Below are 23477 nucleotides of genomic sequence, written 5' to 3'. Positions count from 1 at the left end.
GTGTACACGTATAAATGCAAAAGCCAATGTAGGTTCGATAAACTTTTTGCAGCTGAACGCGGATATTTTATTCTTACACGTCGACGCTGGTAAGGAGAAATGGGATAAGCGATAGTTTTAGAGATATTGAGTTATATACATCGTTGGAATCGCCAAATTTTTCTGCGTCGAATGGACTAGGTTTCGTACCAATCTGACGACTTTAGTGTCGCTTATCCAGTCGGTCATTTAGAGAACCACGGACACATTTCAATCACTAAACGACTTAGTTTTTGACGACTTTTTAAAATGTGGAGATTAGATGAAAAGTTATTCCACATAATGAACCTTAGTTTTTTACTTATTTGCCAGTACAGTTTAATCTTCACTTGGATAATTTTGCCTTATGACAATTTAACCTTTTAATGTTGGTAAGATTATTTTACCTGCCCTAATAATAACTTTTAATGTCGTTTGAGACATTTCACCTATATGCTTATGTGCAAATTAACATCGATAGATAAATTTACCTAACTGTCAAACTTATCTTTTACATTTACATTTAATACTTTTGTCGATTATTCCGTTTTTCCTGAAATTTCTTGGAGATACTATAGTAATTTTTTTTATTACTTTGTATTTGATATTATTTTTCATATTTTCAGAAAATACCAAGTCAGGTTTTCAAAAATTATATAACCTAATCATTCATACATACTAACAAAAGTTAGTGTTCGTGCTTGATAACTAAAAAAATAATAGGATGTACCTACCCTAGGTTGAATCTGAATGTGTCCCATAAGTTTAGTAGCTTATCAAATTAAATAGTTCCTTGAAAAGTGATGAGATAATTTATCTTGATTTTTTCCATGTCGATTTTTACATCTATATACTTTTACTTGACTCTACAATAAGCATCTTTTGCAGTAAGATAATTTTCACTATTAATTATTATGCCAAATTTAGCTTGGACTCTTTTACCTGAATAATTTATTGTGAAACATGTCGGTAAGATACCTATAACCTAACTTTATTTTTACGGTCATTTTGCTTAAGCGACACTAAATTCTAAAATAACCCATTTAAAGGTAAAATTATGATAGGAGAATATAGAAAACATCACTATAACCATATAAAGTTACTCAGTTAAGATATTCGACTTTTTCAGAAAATATCGCAGTTTTTTGGCTGTCTTGTAAAGTTAGCTACGTGTCGTTTATCCCATTTCTCCTTTCTAGCGTCGATGTCATTCAATGTAGGTACCTACCTACATGTTAGTTTGACACTTTCCTTCATAAATTTCATAATATCGGTACAATGCTTAAAATACCAAGTTTTTCGAGATATTTCTCATCAATATCCCAATGATGAACCATTTAGCAGAAAGAAAATGTTGCAGATAGGTGCCTTCGCATTGTTATGGATTGCCGTGAGTTAAACTTAATATTTACACAGATTGTAGTTTCACGATTTTTACACATTATTTTTTACTTAAACGGAACCTAATCCCGCATAACTAAGCTTTAAAATTACGTTAAGAGGGAGCCAACGCAAAACGGTAATTTTTCGCGCCATGACTTTTGTCCCCTTCAAATTTCCTGGCTTTACAGCTAAAAGGTGGTGCTGTCAAAAGTAATCTGATACAATATATTACTAGTACTTACAGTACTATAGGTTTATGCCAATGCAAAGGCAGATGAACTTGCCAGAGCCGGATCTGCAAACAACCTTATAGGTCCGGAACCATTCGTGGGGCTCTCACAGGGAACCATCACAACGGCTATCAAAGACCTTACTAAGACCTAACACCAGGAAGAATGGGACAGTCTGACGGGTCTAAAGCACTCAAAGCTCTTTATACAAGGGGTAGACTCTGGTTGGACAAAGAATGAAGGACTTTGGAACAGGCTATCTGGAACCAAAGGAATTCAAAACGCTACCCATAAGGTCCATCATCCGGCATATGGAGATGGTGGGGAAAGCTCTTGAGTAGCGGACGGATCTTTCCTAGGGGGTAACTGCACAAAAGATCCCTATGGGTCGAAGTGTATCCGCAAGGGCCCCCGAAATTATAAGATAAGACTATAGGTTTATAAAAAACTATTATCTACCTATCTATTTATAGTAGGTACATAATTATAGCTCGATGCAATCAAGGTATCGATAAGAACAATTTGGCAAAACAGTCATGTTCACACTACCCTAATATCGCGCAGCTATTGTGAAGGTTAAATTAATAATAGGGTCAATAGGTAGGTCTGCCTACTCATTTATAATTTCCCATACCTATCGGGACAGTTAGTAGGTCAGAACTTTCTAGAACGCAACACTGGCAACAACATAGTCGTTGTTCAGTTAATTCCAAAAGGCATTGTTTGTTTAAGTACATATCGGTGGCAAACAAGCATACCTACGACCCGACTGATGGTATCTGCAACTCCAGGGGTGTTACATGCGTGTTCACGACCCTTTATAACCTGTACACCTCTGTTTTTTGAAGAACCCCGTACTGTAGCCTCTCAAAAAAAAAACTTGGCAGGGAGCTCATTCCACAGCCGGAGCGACCATTAAGGTAGCCCATAGGGTAGACCATAGGATGTGAGGATGAACACCCTGCCGACAGCGAGCGGTGCAGTAAGGTAAAATCTCTCCTTATATGTTCAATATCGCTTGTGAGTTTGGGATCGTCGACGATTCGTACAGCACGTCTTTGGAGTCTTTGGACGGAGTCGAAAAGTAATAGTATTAATTTAGGTGCAGGTGGTATTGGGCAGGAGCCCAAAAGTAACAGCAGTTCTCTGCCAACATCGGGATAGGGTGACTTAGATAGTGGCCACTCGATAGTAATTGGCCACAACACATTGAGAAATCAGAAAGAAACAAGCCAATTTACCTTATTCTTAGGAGTGGCCAATTACTATGGAGTGGCCAATAACTATAGCAGTCACCCTTACTCTTCACTGTAAAGATATAGTCACAACATGAGCTGATACATGAATATGTCGAAGAAAACGATAAAATAAACCAAATATAATACCAAAACTGGTTAAATCGATTTTCACATTACTTGTTTATCCATAACGTTATTTGCCTAATTTCTAATTTCCTTAACCCTACCATAAAACTCGGAGGATGAAAAATGGCGATCTCCCTTTATGGTCATCGTAAAGTGTATCTTGCTTGATAGATGGGCCGGTAAAATAATTTTCCGCGGCGTTCGGTCGGCTGGGGCACAGTTAACTCAGTAAAACCAGTATTTCGGTTGACATGTGCATTTATTTGTTCCTGAGTCATGGGTGTTTTCCATGTGTATAAGTATGTATTTATCTATATATGTAAGTACATATGTATATCGTCGCCTAGCATCCATAGGGCATAGCTTTGCTTAGTTTGGGGCTAGGTTGATCTGTGCCCCATTATTTATTTATTATTTTATTTTTATGTACCTTTTTTGGACGACCTGTCTAGCCTAGTCGATATAGTGACCCCCTATGAAGCCGATGTTCCCGGGTTCAAAGCCTGGTAAGGGCATTTATCTGTGTGACGAGCACGGATATTTGTTGCTGAGTCATGAGTGTTTTCTATGTATTTAAGTAGGTATTTATAAATATTTATACACGGTGTTTTTTTAAACCGTTTAATGAGGGCTATCGTTTTTTTGCTCACCAGTTGGCGCCTCTGTTGATGGTGGTCCAAAAGACTATAGAAAAGCTGTCAGTCATTAAAGTGACAAGTGACATTTGACATTTCGAACTATAGAAAAGACCACCATCTACACTAGCGCCCCTAGCGGCGAATTCATACGCGTTAGCCCTCATTACAAGGCTGCATTCCTGAGCTTAAATTAAGTAACTTTCTCAAAGAAACCGTTATTCTAATTAACTCTATTTTGGAGATAATTAATGATTTTTTTTTAATAAGGCCTCTACGAGCGTGTACACTTGCCTTAGGGCCTGTTTACAAGTTGATTAGTGTTTTGTTTAGTATGAATTCATACATGTGCTACATAACACAAGTACCTACTATCTCGCGCGGTCTCGGACGATCGATATTCGAATTCGAATATGTCATAGTTTTCAATTGTTTGGTGGATTAAAACATAATGTCCGTGTTACAACAATGCTATTAATTACTTTTTAAGACAAAAAAAAACCGGCCAAGTGTGAGTCGGACTTGCGCACCGAAGGTTCCGTACTTTTTGTTGTTATAGCGGCAACAGAAATACATCATCTGTGAAAATTTCAACTGTCTAGCTATCACGGTTCATGAGATACAGACTGGTGACAGACAGACAGACGGACAGCGGAATCTTAGTAATAGGGTCCCGTTTTTACTCTTTGGGTACGGAACCCTAAAAAACATGCCATTCATTTTCCTTAAATATGTACTTAATAGCTATACCCACGGCTATACCCTGAAATTAAAGGAGTTTAAAAAAAACACCATGTATATTAGGTACGATATATAGTTTGTCAAAGGACTGTCTCATTTGAAACATAGACAGAGAGAATCATACTATCTTTGTCTTACACACGTACTATCACCCAAAAGAAAATGCTGAATATAGTTTATTTTGTTCTTATTTACTGCCAATTTGTGTTCTTAAAAGATAATATTCTGACTGTGGCGAAGCTGAAATTCGCTTTACGGCCTTCTTCGCACCTGCCCGCGGTTAAATGGTAATTGTGTTCTCTATTACCATGTTTTTATGTGTTTTACCTCGGCCGATGACCTCATTATATTCGAATATTACGATATCGGCACACACAGATTATACTTCTCATTTGTCCTACTTACACAAGTTACACATTATTAGCAGTTTATTTATACATACTGGAATAAATTAATTGAGAATTTCATAATTAGTTTATAGACAAATCATGGTTTGTCGTGGTAGAGGTCGGCAAAACAAGTAGGCGGTCAAAAATCAACAACAGACTGCGAGGAAGATCACCTTATCAATACAGTAAATTTAAACATTTAGCGTTTGCGTCAAATCCGGTAGTTCTGGTTTTTTGACTTGATTATGATGTAGGCCCAACGAATAATCCAAGTTCGAGACCTCGAGCGCCGAACGCAACTTTGTAAAAAATCTACCTAATATCTAAAAAAAATCGCGAGATTTACGATTTTTTTAAGATTTGGGAGATTAATCCTAAAGGAATAGTTTTTGATAGTACTTCCTCAAGACGTTTTTAAAGTAAGTATACATGCTAAAATACGAAACTAGAATTGGCTCTGTAGATTTAATATTTTCCGAGTTAAAGCCTTATATTATAACTAGCGACCCGCCCCGGCTTCGCACGGGTAGTTCAAGTAATTTACACAAAACCTTTACAAATTATACATATAATTCTTTCTCTTAAATCACTCTATTTATTAAAAAAAACCGCATCAAAATCCGTTGCCTAGTTTTAAAGATCTAAGCGTACATAGGGACAGACATACATACAGAGCGGAAAACGACTTTGTTTTATACTATGTAGTGATAAAATTAGTAGTTGGTCAATCCATTTGGTTTAAGAGAGATCCTAATAAGAATGTTTGGCTTGAGGGAAAAAATTGGTAATTATAATGGTAATAGAGCATATACTATATAGCTGATAAGAATAATGTTTCAGAACCTCGTTTCATATTATACCTTAGCTCTACAGTTGGGTCTACCACCATCGATCGAAAGTGTAGTATGTACAGGGTTGAGCAGTTTAAAATAGCCATAAAATTAAAAGAAAACTTCAAATTTCAATATTAAACATGTTTTTATTTTAAGCATACTCTATATTTACAAAATAAATTCATTAGCTCCAATCGCTCTCCTTTAACCTGTATAACTTTACGCATTCTACCATAGAATGAGTTGCACGCGGCACGCACTACCTCATCTGTTACATCGTACCATATCTTGACCAACCGATCCTTGAATGAATTTAATTTCATTCCCTGTGTGCTGGAAGCATTTTCCCTGTGTGCTTCCAATCCTGCTGAGCATATCCCCATATAGAAAAGTCCAACGGATTCAAGTCTGGTGAAGATGTGCAGGCCATTCTTGCCACGGTACAAAATCTGTCAAATTTGTTCGACACAAGTCTTGTGTACGTTTAGCTTTGTGAGAGGAGGCACTGTCTTGTTGAAAGCAATAATAGTCATCCCCATACAACTTTCGTATATTTTCTAGCATATGACCCTGCAACACGTTCTGAATATAAGTAGTAGTATTGGTAAATGTTTACTACCCGATCGATGAACAGTAGTGTTAGTTTGCCCCTAGGTGATATGGCACCCCATAACCATGACAGCCGACGCACTGAAACCGCTGTACGGCTTATTTATCTACTATATCCCTTAATAAAGCACCGTAAACACGATCATTTTGTTGATTCTTGTAATTGAAACATCTTTTCGTCGGAAAAAATAACTTCATCGCCCTCATGCCAAGCTAGCAAGTCCCTGCATTTTTATACTCTAGCTTTTTTTGGCCATCTGTTAATCCATGATTTTTTTGTTTTTTGTAGGCCTTCAATCCAAGATCATGTCATAATAATCGACTCATTGATCGTCGGGCTATTTTCATATCTTTAGTAAGTTTAATTGCACTTTGGGCTGGATTTCGCCGAACACGCTCACGAACGCTTTTAATTACATTTTTGACACGAACAGATGGTTTTCGACCAGGTTTGGGCTTGATTCTTGGAGATCCTGCTTTTTTTAAATCGCTTAATGGTCCGAGGTATGTACCTTACATTAATATCTAAATGTTTTAGCTTCTTCAATATCTCGCACGGTCGGAATTTTTGCTTGTAGAAATTTACGAGCTGGCGTTTCGCTTCCATGTTGAAAACAATATAAAAAAACAATATATATCAAGCTGACGTCTAGAAATCATAAAGACTCATAGTTAAAAAAAGTTCCGCTATATTTAAGTAAAATGGCAGCACAAAACTGGGACACTTAATCTGCCCAACCCTGTACATTAAAATTTCCAATACTTCTGGGCATTCTGTGATTCCTTGTGATAAAAGCCAGTTTAAATTTAAGCTCTATCAAGTTGCCAAAAACTTGATTGAAGCTTATGTACTGCATGTAGGACGCCATTTGTCAGGAGGATATATAAATGCAAGTATTAATTGGCGCTGATAGTTTCACTGTGTCTTCTTCCTGGGGGTGAGGGAGAGCGGTAGGCCTCCTTTGATGGTCTGAACGACCAGGACAGTGGTGTCGATGAGCGGCTTGCGGAGCGTGCTCTTGCTGGGCGCCACCGTGAACTGGCTCAGGAGTGCTGCCATGCCGGCCAGGGACTGCATGTAGCCTAGACGCTCGCCTGTAAAAGCATTATTGTTCATTATAGCTGAATTAAAGACTCCAGTTTGCAATATTTCTATCCCCTGAGTTACACACAATGTTTTTCATCATACTTAAAAAAAAAACTAAGTTTTAAGCGTAATAATTCTTAAATATGGTGACATTTCAAACATTCGTCCGTCATACTGTAATGTTTTCACTGGTTAGGCATCGAAGGCACGGACCCACCCGCTACCCGTCCGGAATTCAGCCACGATAGAAAATTGTGTACTTAAAAATAATTTAAACGCCTATTCAATGGATAAAATTAAATATTTTTAAACGTAAACAAAGCAATTAAATTAATAAACGTTAGTATTATGCAAGTTCAAACTCATTTTATACCTTGATTTTTAACAAGTATTTTGAGAGAGAACATACTTGCTTCGTTCGTATGAGTTAGTTACATAATAAAAAAAAAAAAACTATAACTCCCATGGGAGTAAAATGGACTTTAGTTCCCGCTGCACTTGCATAAAATAGCACGCTTACTGCACAAGTGTGATGAAAATTAAATTATTTTATTAGATTTTGAATTGTCTCGGCCACCAGCTTTGTCACTTTTTTGCTTATAATATATAACATCTATTTCAGTTTATAATTTTAGATAATAACACTAATTCAGCAAAGACACATATATATGATGTCGATGAATTGTGATACTCCTTGCATTTCTTTACTTACCTACAAATTGAATTGATGTACACACATACTCTTACACAAGAGTAGCTGTTTTGACTAGTTAGGTAATAATCGTAACTAGTCCCTTGTTTCTATTTTTTTTTTGTATTCATAAAAGTTCGTGCTTCACATTTAATTATACGAACGGGTCTACCGCGATTTAATTTTATTGTTTTTAAATTCCGCATGTAGATATAATTGAAGCCCAAGAACCCGTTCTAGAGTCACAATTGCTTACTGAATTCATTGGATAAAAAAAAAACTATGTTTTTCTGCAAATATTCAATACAATGCCATCATCTCACTGTACTCCCACATATTGTTTTATTATTGGCCGGTGAGGTATGCATAGGGAGAAGAAAGTATTTGCACTTGAACTTGAGCATTGCAAATTAATATTTAGACTATGAAATAAAACTGATAGTTTAAAGAAAGCTAGTTATTTAGTTTCCGTATATTACTCACCAATACAAGCTCTAGGTCCAGATCCGAATGGTAGGTACACGTATTTCTTGATGCTTCCCACATTGTCCGGGTGGAACCGTTCCGGACGGAACTCCTTCGGGTTCTGGAAGTACTGCGGGTCCAGGTGCAGCGACTTGACTGGGACAATGACGTTGACCCCGGGGTCGATTGTCACGTCAGTGCCCGGGATAGTGTAGGGCTTCTCGCATTTACGCTGCAGGTAGCCGAGGGAAGGGAATATTCTCATGCCTTCACTGAAAATAATGGAAATACTTGTTTACAAAGATATTACCATAACAACATGTTCGTGTGGGATTACTTCCTACAACAAGATTGGAACAGGTGGAATACTATCGTTTCGGAGGTCTAGCCTAAATGTAGATTACATAATTGTATTATGGAATTTTACCCACCTGAAACACATGTCCAAATACTTCAACTCCATAATAGCATCAAAGCATAGTTTGTTATCATAACGCGCAAGCACCTTATCAATTTCCTCCTGACATTTCTTCTGGTGCTCGGGATGGTGCGCCAGTTCATGAAGCGTGTAGCTGGTCGCCGAGGAGGACGTTTCGAACCCGGCTGCGAAAAACACGAACACTTGAGCTGCTATCAGCTCGTCATCCATCTCAATCTCAGTAATGCAAGGTGTTCCATCAGATTTCTTATGCACTACAGACTCGCCCACCATCTTTCCCTTTGCTTTCAATTCCAGAAGCATGTCAATAAAATCATTCCTACCCGAAGACTTATAGTTGCGCTCCTTCATTATAGTTTTAACTAAGTTTATAGTCAGATTCTCAACCATAGGAGCCATGAAGTGTAAACTGGTCGTCAATCTCGGCATCATATGTTTAAGGATACCAACGAACATCTCCCTTTTTTCCTGGGTGAACATGCGTTGCCCCAACTTTCTGAACATATTGTTCTTATCGCTGAGTGTGTCAGTGTCGATGCCGAAGCCGCAGGCGCCGATGAAGTCGGTGGTGTAGCGCGCCATGAGGTCCCGAATGTCGACCTCGGCGCCGCTCGCCGCAGCCTCGGTCGCCACTCGCTGCAGCTTCTCAGCCCTCGCCACGATCAGGGGAAACATCGCCTTTAACTTGCCGCTCGTGAACGCAGGCGTCATCCTCTGCCTCACCAATTTCCAGAGATCACCTTCAGCGGTAAACAAATTTTTCATCATCGGTTCGGGAGGGTCGTCGAGTGGAAATACATTTCTTGCTTGGAAATGGTTGAAATCGGACACTAAAACATGTTTAACTAATTCGGGATCCCTTAGAATTAGCAACGGAGCAGTCATGAGATAGTATCCGACGAATCTTTCATTGGGATACTTCTGGTACATCTCATCATAAATGTCGGCGAAGGCTATCTGCTGAAAGAACTGCCGTTTCGCGGTGCCAAAGAATGGTACTGGAGCATCGTGCTTGACTCCACGCTTGGCCCAGTACCCGAAAGTTCGCGTTCCATAAAAATATAACAAAAGTGAAATTGTAAATAATCCTAGTAGGACCCACAACATTATAGTAAAGCGGAAAACAAGACCTTAATGAAATAAAATCTGCGCTTGTGTCGGCTGTGAGATTACTCTGCCGAATAAGTAAGATACGAAATTGTATCGTTTTATAAACTCGTTTTTTGTGACTGGTTATCATTTGCTGATTAAATTGTATGACGCTCAACTGCCAAAGTGCCTACAGTTTCTGATTAAAGCGGGGTGGCTTTAATTACGATGGTGCTTTAAATGATACTTTTAGTTTTGGTTAATTTGGCATTTTATTGAAAATAACCGATTTTATTTTTACTCGACGGCGTCAGAGTAGGGCAATGTTTTTCGAGCGTATGTATGTATGTCCATTTCTTCGGCACGCCCTACCTACAGCCCAAAAGGTTGGACGGTTTTTAACATACGAGGTGTCGTTGAATTCGTCAGAATTGTGGTAGTGACATAGGCTACATACATTTTGAAAATAGCGCCCGAAAATGAAAAAAAAGGGGGGGGGGGGCTTACCATAGGAATATGGGTATCAAATGAAAGCTAGTGAAAATACCATTTAAAATATATGTAAGCAGTCGGGTTTTTTGTTTTTATAATAATTATTCTTCTTGTTCACTGACAGTTCTGCTACCTATTTTCGCAACTGGCATACACAGCAGGCTTTTTCGCCAATAATTTTCAAGGAAAAAAAGATGGGGCGGTCGGTCTTTTGTTAAAATTTGTACCTTTTTTCCATATTTTTCTACATTCCCATTAACAAAAATAAAGTGCCACTTTAATAACAATGAAATGTCTTTAAAAACCCGTAGGGATCGGATCAAAAACTAAGTAATTAAGTCCGACTCACACTTGACTGTACTCTAATAGGTTTTCCTGTCATCTATAGGTAAATAACTATTTTGAGATTTTTTTTCAAAATTTTAGATCCAGTAGTTTCGGAGATAAGGGGGGGGGGGGGATTGGAGCGATCGGTCTATCAGCACGATGTAGCGACTTATTGGCAGTGATGATTGATCGTTCCCAATAGAGCGTAGCACGACCATTTTCGAGAACTCGCGCAGGTGAGTACTTGAAGTACGGCACTTCGCGGTCGACAAGGCCGTATAGGAGAGCAAGCTGCTGGTGAATAATTCTGGCTATTATGTCTGTGCAAGTACACGCCGTTAGCAAGATGAGAACAACCGGAGATAATATGCCTAAGTGACTCTCCGGGACGGCGGCATGCCCGACAAATGTCGACCGTGTCGACCTCGGTTTTTCCGAAGAGGGCCTCGAATCGTTGCCAGTTCACCGACGCCGGCAGGTCAACATCGGGTCACATGATGGCCTTGTAGAATCGCCCGTGTAGCTTCTTATCCTTCCATACCGTCTTGCGGTCCTCGGTGCTTAGTACCACAGGTTTGTGCCAGTTCTCGTTTGCCAAGGAGAGCAGCGTGAGGCCCCTGTCTGCTGCCACCACATCACGATGCATCCCACACTCGTTGTTGAGGAAATAATTCCTGAGATTGTAGGTACACCTCACGGTTGTGAAGATATTTGGCGTTTAGGAAGCCGCGACCTTCACATTTCCGTGGGATGTACAATCTCATAACAGACGAGCGTGGGTGTGCGTAATTGTTATTATTATTAAACACAGTTATTTATATAGTTTATTTATAACTAAGTAAATGTAACATACGGAGTTCATGATAAAATATGTTAGGCGACATTTAAATAAATCATACTCACCAAGGATCATTTGAAAGGTTTGATTATGACGAAGACATATGAAATAAATTTGTCGAATTTTCACATGTTAAAGTTTTAAAATTAATCAATGTATCCCCGTTTTAATGGCATGAATGGTCATGATAAATGATAGTAAACCGGTCTAACATAATATTTAGTACCTAATTATCTTTTGTTGACACTGAGCAGGATATCCGATCAAATAAATATTATATACCTTACTTACTAAGTAAAAACATTCATTTTACAATGTTAGTTTTAAAATTGTTTATCACAGACTGACATGTCTTATGTAACGATGATTTTGTGTTTCTTTTTGCAGTGTCATGCACATACATCACATACAGTGTACAGTGTAGAGTCTGTGTGGAAAGAGAAGTCGTAGGATTTGAGGGCGTGACAGTGCTATTTTATGGTTTTTGCTATATGCTATGCTGACAGTTGCCTTTGTTCCGGCTTTTTGCCACAGCTCACTAAAGGGAGCCCGGTGTCGGCTCGGTAAAAGAGGCAGATAAATAAATCCAATTCTCGTTTTTCGCGAAACCCCAAAAGTGGTGTCGGCCGACCGTAGCAAACTTCCATCCTATAATGTCGGACCCGGCTATTTTATGATGCGAAAAATTAAATTGTCGACGTGAGGCGAGTGCGGCCGTAATGATGGACGGAGTTATCGATATGATTAAGCAAACGTCACTTTCTAACAACGTGCTGTTGAAAGAGACACAGTCTGCCTCTTATCATGTCACGTGAAAAAGGGCGCTTCATAGTGACTTGGCTTTTAGATGTATCTACTTAGGTATGTAGATCGCCACAGTATGTTGGAATTGTTGGCAAGGGCCGTTTAGATCTATATTAATTTACATTCTTTTATGTAATGAGATTTAATAGTCAAAATATTTTTTATTCAGAGGGGCCTAACCCAATACTATAGTTCCTATATTGAATTTTTACAAATTTTTATCAAGGGCTAATGTAATTTCGCACGAAAACTATACTTTATTTTCAAGGGCAGACTTTAACCATAACCTAAACCTTAGATAGTTAAGTAGATAGGTGAAATACTCTTTTCCCCTCACTAGCTCGTAAAGCCGTCTTTTATCCTTTAAAACAAGCGGGGAAAAAACGCATTTTATCCACTAGTGGGGAAAGTAATTTGACCTTGGATGGAGCGTGTTTAAGTAGCTTGACAGATAACAAAACGTAAAACGCTCATAATAATGGTTCGTTCGATATTAATTATCATTAAATAAATGGATTGAGAATTTAATAAAAAAAACCAAATTTAGTTTTATTTACTGATTTTAAGTCATAAACCTTAAAATTCCATAAGAAACGTTTGTTTTCTAATAATGATGTTAAATAACGCGCAAATTCTGAACGCACAAGTTGAGTCGACGCAATTTCAAAACGCATCATTGACATTTCATACGTCAGAAATGTCAACATTGTAAACAAAATTTTTACTTTAAAACTTCTCACGTAAAAATACAGAATTTCCAGAGTTTATTGTTATAATATCGTAAAAAAATTAGTGATTCCAGTGATGAAGATGATCTAACGCCTGTGGATGTTGCACTTTCCTCGCTATAGTGAGGCGAAAAGTTTTGTGTTACACACGGGTGCAAATGTATTTTACTTCTCGTGTGTTGAAACACTCGCTACGCTCAGGATTCTATTTCAACTATGGAATCCTTTCACTTGCTCGTGTTTCAATTCCACACTCGCTGGTAAAATACAACTTTGCACCCTTGTATAACAAATAACTATTATTGGCACACCCCAGTAGAAGATACAGCTCAAAGAAAAACTATTGATTAAAGATAGAGTCAGACAACAGGCGGTCTTATCGCTAAAGAGCGATCTCCTATAACCTTAAAAGGTTAAAGTTGGCTCGATAGAAAATAATCACGAAAACATGTCTAATTTTCATTTATGTTCAGTTGTATTGTTATCTTGCATACCACATACGATATAATTTTAGTATAAAATAGCTAGTGATATAGCCGAGGGATATGACAAGTAAAATTTTAATCAGAAGTAAAGTAGGTATACTTTCAGTGCTTTCAGCAAACCTTCCGTCGCAAGTTTAGCGCGGCGCGGCAATTTTTTCCTTACTTAGTACAACAGTAAACTTTGATAATACTTCATTCATATCCTCAGCATCGTTAACGATGTAATCAGTGGCGTAACTAGGGGGGGGGGCAGAGGGGGCAAGTGCCCCGGGCGCCATCCAAGGGGGGGGGGGGGGGGCAAAATGGGCAAAAGGCAGCAGCGGGGAAACTTTTGTCAGTCGTCAGGGGGCGCAAATTTAGTGACTGCCCCGGGCGCCATATCCTCTAGCTACGCCCCTGGATGTAATATTTACATGACTTAGTACTTCGGTTTCTTTGTTTACATAATAAAGTATTTTAAAAACATTGTTTTTTTTGCAACAATCCATCAAATTAGTCCCATGATTGTTTTTTTTGCAACAATCCATCAAATTAGTCCCATGATTAGTGATTGCTAACGTTGCTCCATTTTGCCGTGTTGGCTTCACTTTGCCACTCGTTACACTTCCTCTACGAGCGCAAAGGAAAATAATTACAACACAAATTTAATATAAACGTTAATTAAATTTCAAGAAATTGACTGCTTGCACTGAAAAATAAGACGGGCGGGCGAATTTATACGCGTAATAAAGTTGTTCGCGCTAACACCCTATTTCAGCGCGATGGGCCATTAAACATTTTTACGATGTAAATTTGTTTGGACCTTAACCCCTTAACCTTGGGGCCTGTTATCTCACGTGGAACTAGACTACTTTGGTTGAACCACTTGCGGTTTGATAATTTACTTGTCAATTATTGCTGGGTTAATTGAATGGAAGGTATGGATGGTCCCCATAATAATATACTTGAACACATATTTCAATGTTTAATTTATTCAGCAATATGATTTTAAATGTGATCTGTTTACTTCCACAAAAATATTTCTAGAAAAATGATTTGGAGCGCGCCAATATGTTTGATATATGTATAATACCTACTTCTCGTACTCGTAAAACAATATTTTATTAACGAAAGTTTTAATAACGAAAGTTTCACTTAAGTATATTTGTTTACTATTTGCTAGATATCGAATGTGTTGTTTTGTTTTTGGTCGCAGAATGTACAAAATATTCTAGTTGAGCGGGATATTCGATGTTTCTTTCCATGTTTCCTTACATTTTGCTGAACACTGGTTTCATTGAAGAAATTTTGAAAATATATAATTTAATAGTAATTATTCCCGGTTGATATCCGTTTCGTTAGAAATAATGTTAGATAGGTATCATCATCATCATCATCATGTCAGCCGATAGACGTCCACTGCTGGACATAGGCCTCCCCCAGGGCTCGCCACTCCGACCGATCCTGTGCCGCTCGCATCCACCGAATTCCCGCGACCTTCACCAGGTCGTCGCTCCATCTCGTTGAAGGCCTACCAGCAGTTCGTCTTCCGGTACGCGGACGCCACTCCAGAACCTTCCTGCCCCACCGGCCATCAGTTCCGCGAGCAATGTGCCCCGCCCACTGCCACTTAAGGTTTGCAATTCTGCGAGCTATGTCGGTGACCCTAGTGCTACTGCGGATATCATCATTTCTGAATCTATCACGCAGAGAAACCCCGAGCATCGCTCTCTCCATTGCCCTTTGCGTGACCTTGAGCCTTCTTATGAGGCCCATCGTTAGCGCCCACGTCTCAGATCCGTATGTCATCACTGGCAACACACACTGGTCAAAGACTTTTGACTTAAGACACTGCGGAAATTTGGACGAAAAGATACTGTAGATAGGTATACTTAGATATATTTTATTGTTCATAATCTTTATTTACTTATGGCGTTATTCATAAACGCGTTACTAGCCTGAATTAGCTATCGTTTGTCTTTATCTGTCATTTTGACTTATGTATTTGTAAGAAAGGGATAAAACATAATTTAACTAAATCAGGCCCGTTAAGTTTTATGAATAATACACTATAAATTACTAAATTTTTCTACACGAATTTATATATTCATATAAGTCATTATTAGTTACAGTTTGTCAAAGGACTGTCTCATTTCAAACATGGACAGATAGAATCATACTATCTTTGTCTTACACTAGTACTAGCACCCAACAGAACAGGATGAGTATAGCTTTTTTTTGTTCTTATTTACTGACAAGATTTGATATTGTTATATGGCTGTATACTCGTAATGTTGTGTTTTTACGGGCGTAAGTTAAAAAGTCATAACGCTCGATTTAAATTAGTCGAGAAATACCAACATCCCAAACACAATTCGTGTTTATTTTGGTTAGTAATTTAACGATAAAGTGGCAATGTTATACCGCGGTTTATAAATCTGCCTGAACCACGTTCGCGATGTTGCCAATTAACAGAATTACATTATTGTATTAGAGGTTAATATTACAATGTTAAGTTAACGTAGACAAAATATTAAATTAGACTTATTATATGAATCAGACTTAATAAAACAATTGCCAAGCAGCGAAACACGTTGATAAATTAAGGTGATGGTAAACGGATGCCAATGTTTCGTCAAACAATGTCAATGCAAGGATTGATGCCAAATTATCAAAGATAACGGTACATTTGGGTGACTATTTTTATAATACAAATGGCGGATTGGTCAAGTCGCTCAGTACAGAGCTTCATAAAAAACCCGTGAAAAGCCCATGAGACAGGCCCAAAAGCCGTGACAGAGCGAGCACATTAACCACGTCGAGGATGTAAATGGGGTGCTCCGCCGCCGTGTTGTTTGGTAACTTTATTCACCTGCCTCAACTGTTTTGACTAACATTTTGTTTGCCGCACAGATCGCTCGCGTTCTAAACAGAGTTTATGAATACATTGAGGTCAACTACACATTGGCGTTCTTGGGTAATTTAGTATGAGCGCACAACCGCTAACTAATGGCGATCTGTAGTGCGAGCGGTAAACCGCTATACATGCTATACACCCCTATAATGAACGTGACATCACAAATGAAAAGTACACCACAAATCCTTTAAAATACGTAGGTATTTAACAAAAAAATTAAACATTGGCAACATTTTGCCATTAGCAAGGGTCAGCTGCTTAAGTTTGACGTTTCATTAACATCGGTCGGTTCGTTTTTTTTAAGCCAGGCAATTTTGGCCATGGTAGGCAAAAACTAGAGTAGGTAATTTGACTGAAGCGCCGCGGCCCTATATTTGACATTAACATAGTGACTAAACTAAGAGTAAGGCACCTCTACGCTTTAGTTTAGTCACCATGTAAATGTGTCTAGGGGATGTAAAAGTCTGGAATTTGCGATTGCGTGATGAAAACAAACCAAGAATGTTCATGCATTTGCCGAAATAGACCCGAATTCTGCTTTTCTTAGTTTTCCTTATGTACTTGTACTTACTTACTTATACATTTACTGAGAGCACAAAGTAACAATTTACTTTGATACTTTCTAATTAATTTACCATAGCATTGAAATTGATATGCCAGTAATAGAAAACCATTAACTGCAAATTAATTTCGATTAGGTAGCTTAATAGTTGGGGAGCCGGCGATGCTCAATGTGTAGTTACTCGAGCATCGTAGAGACCTATTGGAATCGAAAGATTAGATGATAAGAAGAAAAAAAGGTTATCCTGTATAATTCGAATTAAAATATATTAAAATTAATTTTGACCCAAAAATAATGATGCACCCTAGATCATTATGTAATATTTAATTCAAATTATAATAAAATGCTGTTCCCGTTAGCTGTAAGTATTGTATTGACATGTAAAATATTTACTTATATTTTATCAATAAAATATTGATTGATTGAATAAAGTTTTCTTTTGCAGCAAGCAGGAAAGCGTCTACAGCTTATTTTTTAAATTTCGCAGGGTTGGTGGGTTAAAAAAATCATCAAGTAGATTGTGGATTTGGTTGTTTTGGTCCAAGTTAATGCTATAATTTTTCTATAACTTAATATGACACTTATTTATACGCATTTCCTTAATCTGACCACGTCCGATTTTCACATTGTAACCGTCAGATTAAATATATGCATACAAATATTTGTCATATTGAGTAATAGCACAACTATAGCATTAATTTGGACTAAAATGGCCAAATCTACAATCTACTTAACGATTTGTTGAACCCCCCCACCAACCAACGGCTCAATATAGACGGCTAAAAGTGGTAAAGGTAGACTCCACGGGGTACTTAATCTGACGCGCTCGAGTAACTACAAAAATCCCCTCTTGGGCTCCCCAACCATAATGGCCATCATGGGGCTTTAAACATGGCTTTCGCAAATAAACGACCGCAGTTGGATTTGACCGCTGCGGTTGAGTCAATAGATTGTTCATTATTTATTGGCAGTGCATATACGGTGTCGCTTTCAGTATGGATCAAACGAAAGTCGACGCTACGCTTGTAGCTGATAGTGCGTTTTTTCTGCTTTGTAGCGATAGGGTATTCCACAATTTTTTATTAATGGTATCAGTCGATCAGGTTTTTTTTTTGAGGATCAAAATAAATGTCTGTATGGGACCCATTCTCTTAAAGCAATACAAAAGTCACAAATGATGGTCAAAGTCTGGCACCCGCACTTTACTGACAAAACGCTTCTAACAAATACATCGTGACGTCACCATGTAACGTCGTTATTGCTTAGAAGCCGTGGAAAACAAGGAAATTGCGATTTTGTCGGTGAAATATTGCGTTTATGTATATTGTTGGTGTACAATATATTTGATGAGGCCTAGGCTCTTTTCTAAGTAATGCAGGGATGCCTAAGTGGATCTTTAATGAAGACTTGTTGTTTAAAAATGATGTACAAAGATTTATTTTATAACTTAGGATTGAATTACAGTACAACTTTAGCGCTCAATGTAGTTTGGAAGATTGTCGTTGGCTGCTGTCGGCGGACGTTATATAGGGGCTCCGATGATTGCCGATCTTTGAATTTCGGACGCAATCGGCCATCCATCGGGGTCGTTCTGAACAATATTTTTTAATAAAATGTAAGGAATCGAATGGTACCATTATTTTTTACGTAGGTATTAGAAAGTATTTTTTTAAACTGAAGTCTTGTATTTATTCATTATTCCCATATTATTTTTTTAAGTTTCCAATTTATTGTGATAAATTGCTCATTTTCTATCTATTTAACTAGATTTAGTTGTAATATTCAACATGTGGAAAAAACCCTATTGTAATGAAAAGCGCATACGAACAGAGAACTCGCCTAGCGGGTCGTTGGTAGTGAATTCATTAATTACACCTCTTTCGCTAACGAGAAACATTCATAAATTCCTATTTTTTTTTAAATATGTGACGTTATCAATCAAAAGGTACCACATTGTCGGTTGTCGATAAGGTTGATTCTAAATTGAAGCTATATGTAAATAGCGCCTTATTGAAAACCGACAATAAGTACCCTTTTGGTTGAAAATGGCACATATATGTTTAAATTTTAACCCCCAACGCAAAAAGAGGGGTGTTATATATACGATTGATGCTAATGTCTGTCTGTCTGTCTGTGGCATCGTAGCTCTCAAATGGATGGACCGATTTCCTTGCGGTGGTACTTACCTATGATTGATAAAAATCCATCCAGCAGTTTTAAGAGTATCAGCTCTTTTCCAAAATGATATTAGGCATTTTTGGCATAATTGCGTTGGGGTTTTTTAAATGTAATAGTAATAATTTAACTGGCTGATTAATTATTAAATATCTGGAAGACCGAGCTTTGCTCGGATCGGAAAACATATAATAATTCAAAAATGCGCGTTTTCCCAGAGAACCCCCTATAGCAAATTTCATCTAAATCATTAGAGCCGTTTCCAAGATCCACGAAATATATAAATATACAAGTATACAAGAATTGCTCGTTTAAAGGTATAAGATAATATTGAATAGGTAATTTAAAAAGAAAAGTTTCTATACCTTGCTAAGCTCCTTATTTGATTAAACCAGATTACTTCAGAAGAAGCAGTGAAGTTTAATTCAGTTGTCTAATGGAACCCCAACGTTATTATACTCGGGAGTGATTTTTTCATAAACTCGTTTATGCCATCATTCCACTTTACAAACAACGAATTGAAAAAGTTTCTCGTAATATGATTCTTGGAGCTTCGTTCGGCATGTGTTACTAGAGTCTTTGCTTTTAAGATATTTTTAACTTTTTTTTTGTAAAATAGTATGGTTTTTTTTTTAATTTTCGACTTCTTAAGTTATGTTAAGTGAGATCACAAAAAGTCACGCTTGTATTACAATGGCAGGGTTCTTTTGTCTATGTGTTTTGCGGATTTAGTATTGTTGGTATAATACTCTCCCTTATTTTGAAGTTCGTTAAAAATAAAGCATGGAGACTATATAAAGGAGCCAAATCTCTATGTATGAAAAGTGTCCATCAAAAAACAGTAATGAGGGCTAACGCGTATGAATTCGCCGCTAGGGGCGGTAGTGTAGATGGTGGTCTTTTCCATAGTTCGAAATGTCAAATGTCACTTGTCACTTCAATGACTGACAGCTGTTCTATAGTCTTTTGGACCACCATCAACAGAGGCGCCAACTGGTGAGCAAAAAAACGATAGCCCTCATTAGGCGGCGCCACCATACACCGAAATACTACCAAAAACAACCTACGTAATTTGGTCGGGTTATTTGTTGCCTTATATGGTTCATGTTATACTCATGTCCCAGAGCCTAACTAGCGCCACCGGAGAGATTAGGTACTATTATTTAAAGCTGAAAGCGGTCACTTTTGCAACAATTCTGCCATAAGATATTGGCATCCTTTCTATACAATCCATAAAATAAAGTTTAGTGAGCGACAAGTGTTTGACACGAATAAACGCTTAGTAATTGTTCTTTCCAGTGTTCCGCCGATAACTTCTACCCAGACAACGACACGTACAGCACCGTCCCCGGCATCGCGGCGTATCGCTCTGCTCTGACATTGGACTGGCTGGACAAGGGCTCCCAGCAACGAAAGTTCGCACATGCATTCGGGACTGACAACCCCAAACTCTCTAAAGACTTGGATGTATCGGATTGTATGGATTATACGAGGCCCGCTGCAGGGAAAATCTCCAGGCTTATGCTAGAGCTGTTGAAGTAAATAACTTCTAGGGTCATGTCATATGGGGTAAGAGAAACATAGTTTCTTTTGTTCAGGACGAGAGAAACCAACCCAATGTTTTTCTTACCCCATCTAATCTTAGCATACTTCCGCTTATCGCGGCGTCCTGCTCTGCTCTGGTCTTGAGCTGGTTGGACAAGGGTTCCTAACAACGAGTGACAATCAGACACTCTAAAGACTTGGGAGGATTGGAGTGTATGGAATATTCGAGGCTCGTTGCTGGGAAGAATTGTTCTACATTATAGTACGCTATTAGTTAATTAAACATTTTGGGAACTGCTGCAGTGAGAGTTTAAGCTTAGGCTTTTTTTGCCACGGCTCATGGGAGCTTGGGGTTAGCTTGATGTAATTAGTTGTAGATTAAAAAACCAAATCTATTCACTTCCGACTATTATTGGCAGTTACAGTGTTACTGACAGATCCTAAACCTTACGTGTGAAATTCACAATCACAATTAATGTACATATTTTCAATCACATAATTCGGAATCATATATTTTCAGAAATCTCGAAAATGATGATGGCGTCATCCAAGAGTTAGCTCAGACGTTAGCTCGGACTAAGCTGCTCATGCCAACCTCGAAGTTGGAAGTGGAGCCAGATTTAGCAGCTCTTGTACATACCCCGCAGCTCATGCAGGGCGAGCCCCATGACACCTTGCCGAGGGTGCTGGCTGCGGTGTGGATGCTGGCCGAAGACCCTGGCATCACCAAGGATAATGGCTGGTGCCCCATTGAACAGGTCCTTAAAACTGTTTGTCATAACGTGCATGTCTTGCAGATTATTGTAGAATTATGGGGCTCCTGTAGCGTGACTACCTACCTATACTAGACTAGATCATACGTATGGTTCCAATTGCGGTGAAGAGCTTGGGGCCTAGCCAAGATTACAATCGTTAATAGGAAACGCCATCAAAACTTAAGTCCCCGGCAAGCTCGGTTCTCCATACAAACGTAGTTACGCTCTCATTTTAAAACGACTAGCTAGATTGATCTGAAACTTTGGACTTACAATAGGATTAGGTATATCTAGGTCTGTAATTAGTTTATGTAGCTTCAGATACAATAGTAAAAAAATACAGCGTATTTAATTTTTTCATACAAAACTTGTGTTTGCTCTATTTCGTTTGTTTTATATTATATACCAGAGCTATATAAACTAATAACAGCCCAAGCCCTGTATCAAGTTTCCAGATTTCGGGGTTGGTAATTTACTCGTAGTAAAAGTTGATGTTTCTGTATGATCTATAAATTCACCTTAAGACTACGTGTTGGATTGTAATGAAACTTTGCACATACAATGACATGAGGTATATCTAGGCCTGTAATTAGTTTATAATATATAGCTCCAGTTTATTAAACAAACGAAATATAGCAAAAACAAGTTTTGTTTTTATAGCGAGGTAGTGTATTGACTGTCTGTGCCTCTCATAATAATTGGCTTATTGCTCCAGCTGACCCAGTACTTGGACTCGGCCACGCCTGTGGAGATCGCAGTACGCATGCGCGCGGTGGATCCTATCCTCTCGCGCGCACGTTTCATACTAGAAGACTTTTTGCAGAGTCTCGCGCCTATGAGCATCAAGTGGAAGGTGCCCACTATGCTAATCATGGTTAATGCTTCATTCTTAACCCCTTGACTGCCGAGAATGTCAACCGACGCACGCATTCCGATAAGATTCACGACGAGGCGCCGCACACGAAAGGCGTGGCGTCCCTTGCACCATCCTACTAACCAGGGGTTAACCGATTGAACCGTTAACCCAGTGTCAAATTGTACTGGCAACCATGGTAACTCCAGGTTTTACCCCGGGTTAGTTAATGGTGCAAGTGGACGTAAAGAGTTAAATGTTTAAATAATCAAGTACCAACTACCAACACACCATATAAAAGAGAATAAGTAAACTTATCACTTAAACATAGTAATAAGTTTGACAAATTCTGCTCTACCCCTATAACATTTCTCAGATTATGAACTCTGAGGTTACCGACGTTTTTGAAAACCATTTTTCCCCGCAAGTCATATGCAAATTAACGAAATACAATAGACATTTTGACTAATTTACATAATTGGTTATAATATTTTATATTTATTATATTTCAGTCAACTTCCAGATACGACTTTAGTAAAAAGAGACTCCATAAAGAGAGAGCTGTAAACTCCATAAAGTCGCCTACGCAAACAATTGATCCCCGTTTGGTCTCCAACATGCCCCCCACTGGGACGACCCAGGCGACACCCGTTATGGGGAATGATATTATTCTGGATGACGAAGATCATATAATATATGGTAAATTTTCAGCAGCAAATATAAACAAACTGTGTCTTTATACGTATTGTCTAGGCTTTTGTTTTTTTTACGGTTTGAGTTGTTGTTAAAATTTGAATGTTTATGCTTTGGCTAAATTATTAAAGCGATATACTGTTGATTTTTGTTTTAATAGCTAAATCACACGACACGAAGGATTTCCACGACGTTTTCAATGCGCGTGACCCGATATTAATCACTAGGGCATATTATTAACTCCTTGGACGATATTAGTACGCACCTATAATATCTTATTATTTTAAGTCACACCAAAGAGAAAGTATCTCATAACAGTCATAACATTAATAACACCAACCAGGAAAATGA

At 38.2% G+C, this 23477-nt stretch overlaps 2 protein-coding genes across 2 annotated transcripts; one reads left to right on the top strand and one right to left on the bottom strand.

The window, feature by feature from the left end:
* The first annotated feature begins 1285 nt into the window (after nt 1-1285).
* LOC134747462 (uncharacterized) lies at nt 1286-23477 on the top strand. Its single transcript, XM_063682086.1, has 6 exons — nt 1286-1408; nt 20580-20818; nt 21346-21583; nt 22296-22454; nt 22946-23132; nt 23470-23477. The coding sequence occupies exons 1-6, from the start codon at nt 1370-1372 to the stop codon at nt 23475-23477; spliced, it is 870 nt and encodes a 289-aa protein (XP_063538156.1). The 5' UTR covers nt 1286-1369.
* LOC134747392 (cytochrome P450 6B2-like) lies at nt 7119-9991 on the bottom strand. Its single transcript, XM_063682017.1, has 3 exons — nt 8877-9991; nt 8464-8717; nt 7119-7297 (listed from the first exon to the last, which is right to left on the bottom strand). The coding sequence occupies exons 1-3, from the start codon at nt 9989-9991 to the stop codon at nt 7119-7121; spliced, it is 1548 nt and encodes a 515-aa protein (XP_063538087.1).

This window comes from Cydia strobilella, chromosome 14 (assembly GCF_947568885.1).
Source record: "Cydia strobilella chromosome 14, ilCydStro3.1, whole genome shotgun sequence".
In the NCBI taxonomy this organism is placed as follows: Eukaryota; Metazoa; Arthropoda; class Insecta; order Lepidoptera; family Tortricidae; genus Cydia; species Cydia strobilella.
This window is presented reverse-complemented; position numbering and strand designations above follow the sequence as displayed.

Coding starts and splice junctions, on each gene's coding strand:
- LOC134747462 (XM_063682086.1), top strand. CDS start 1,370: ATGTTGCAGATAGGTGCCTTCGCATTGTTATGGATTGCC. Junction 1,409..20,579: donor TCGCATTGTTATGGATTGCC/GTGAGTTAAACT, acceptor TGTTCTTTCCAG/TGTTCCGCCGATAACTTCTA. Junction 22,455..22,945: donor TGCCCACTATGCTAATCATG/GTTAATGCTTCA, acceptor ATTATATTTCAG/TCAACTTCCAGATACGACTT.
- LOC134747392 (XM_063682017.1), bottom strand. CDS start 9,991: ATGTTGTGGGTCCTACTAGGATTATTTACAATTTCACTTTTGTTATAT. Junction 8,718..8,876: donor TATTTGGACATGTGTTTCAG/GTGGGTAAAATT, acceptor CATTATTTTCAG/TGAAGGCATGAGAATATTCC. Junction 7,298..8,463: donor TGGACCTAGAGCTTGTATTG/GTGAGTAATATA, acceptor ATGCTTTTACAG/GCGAGCGTCTAGGCTACATG.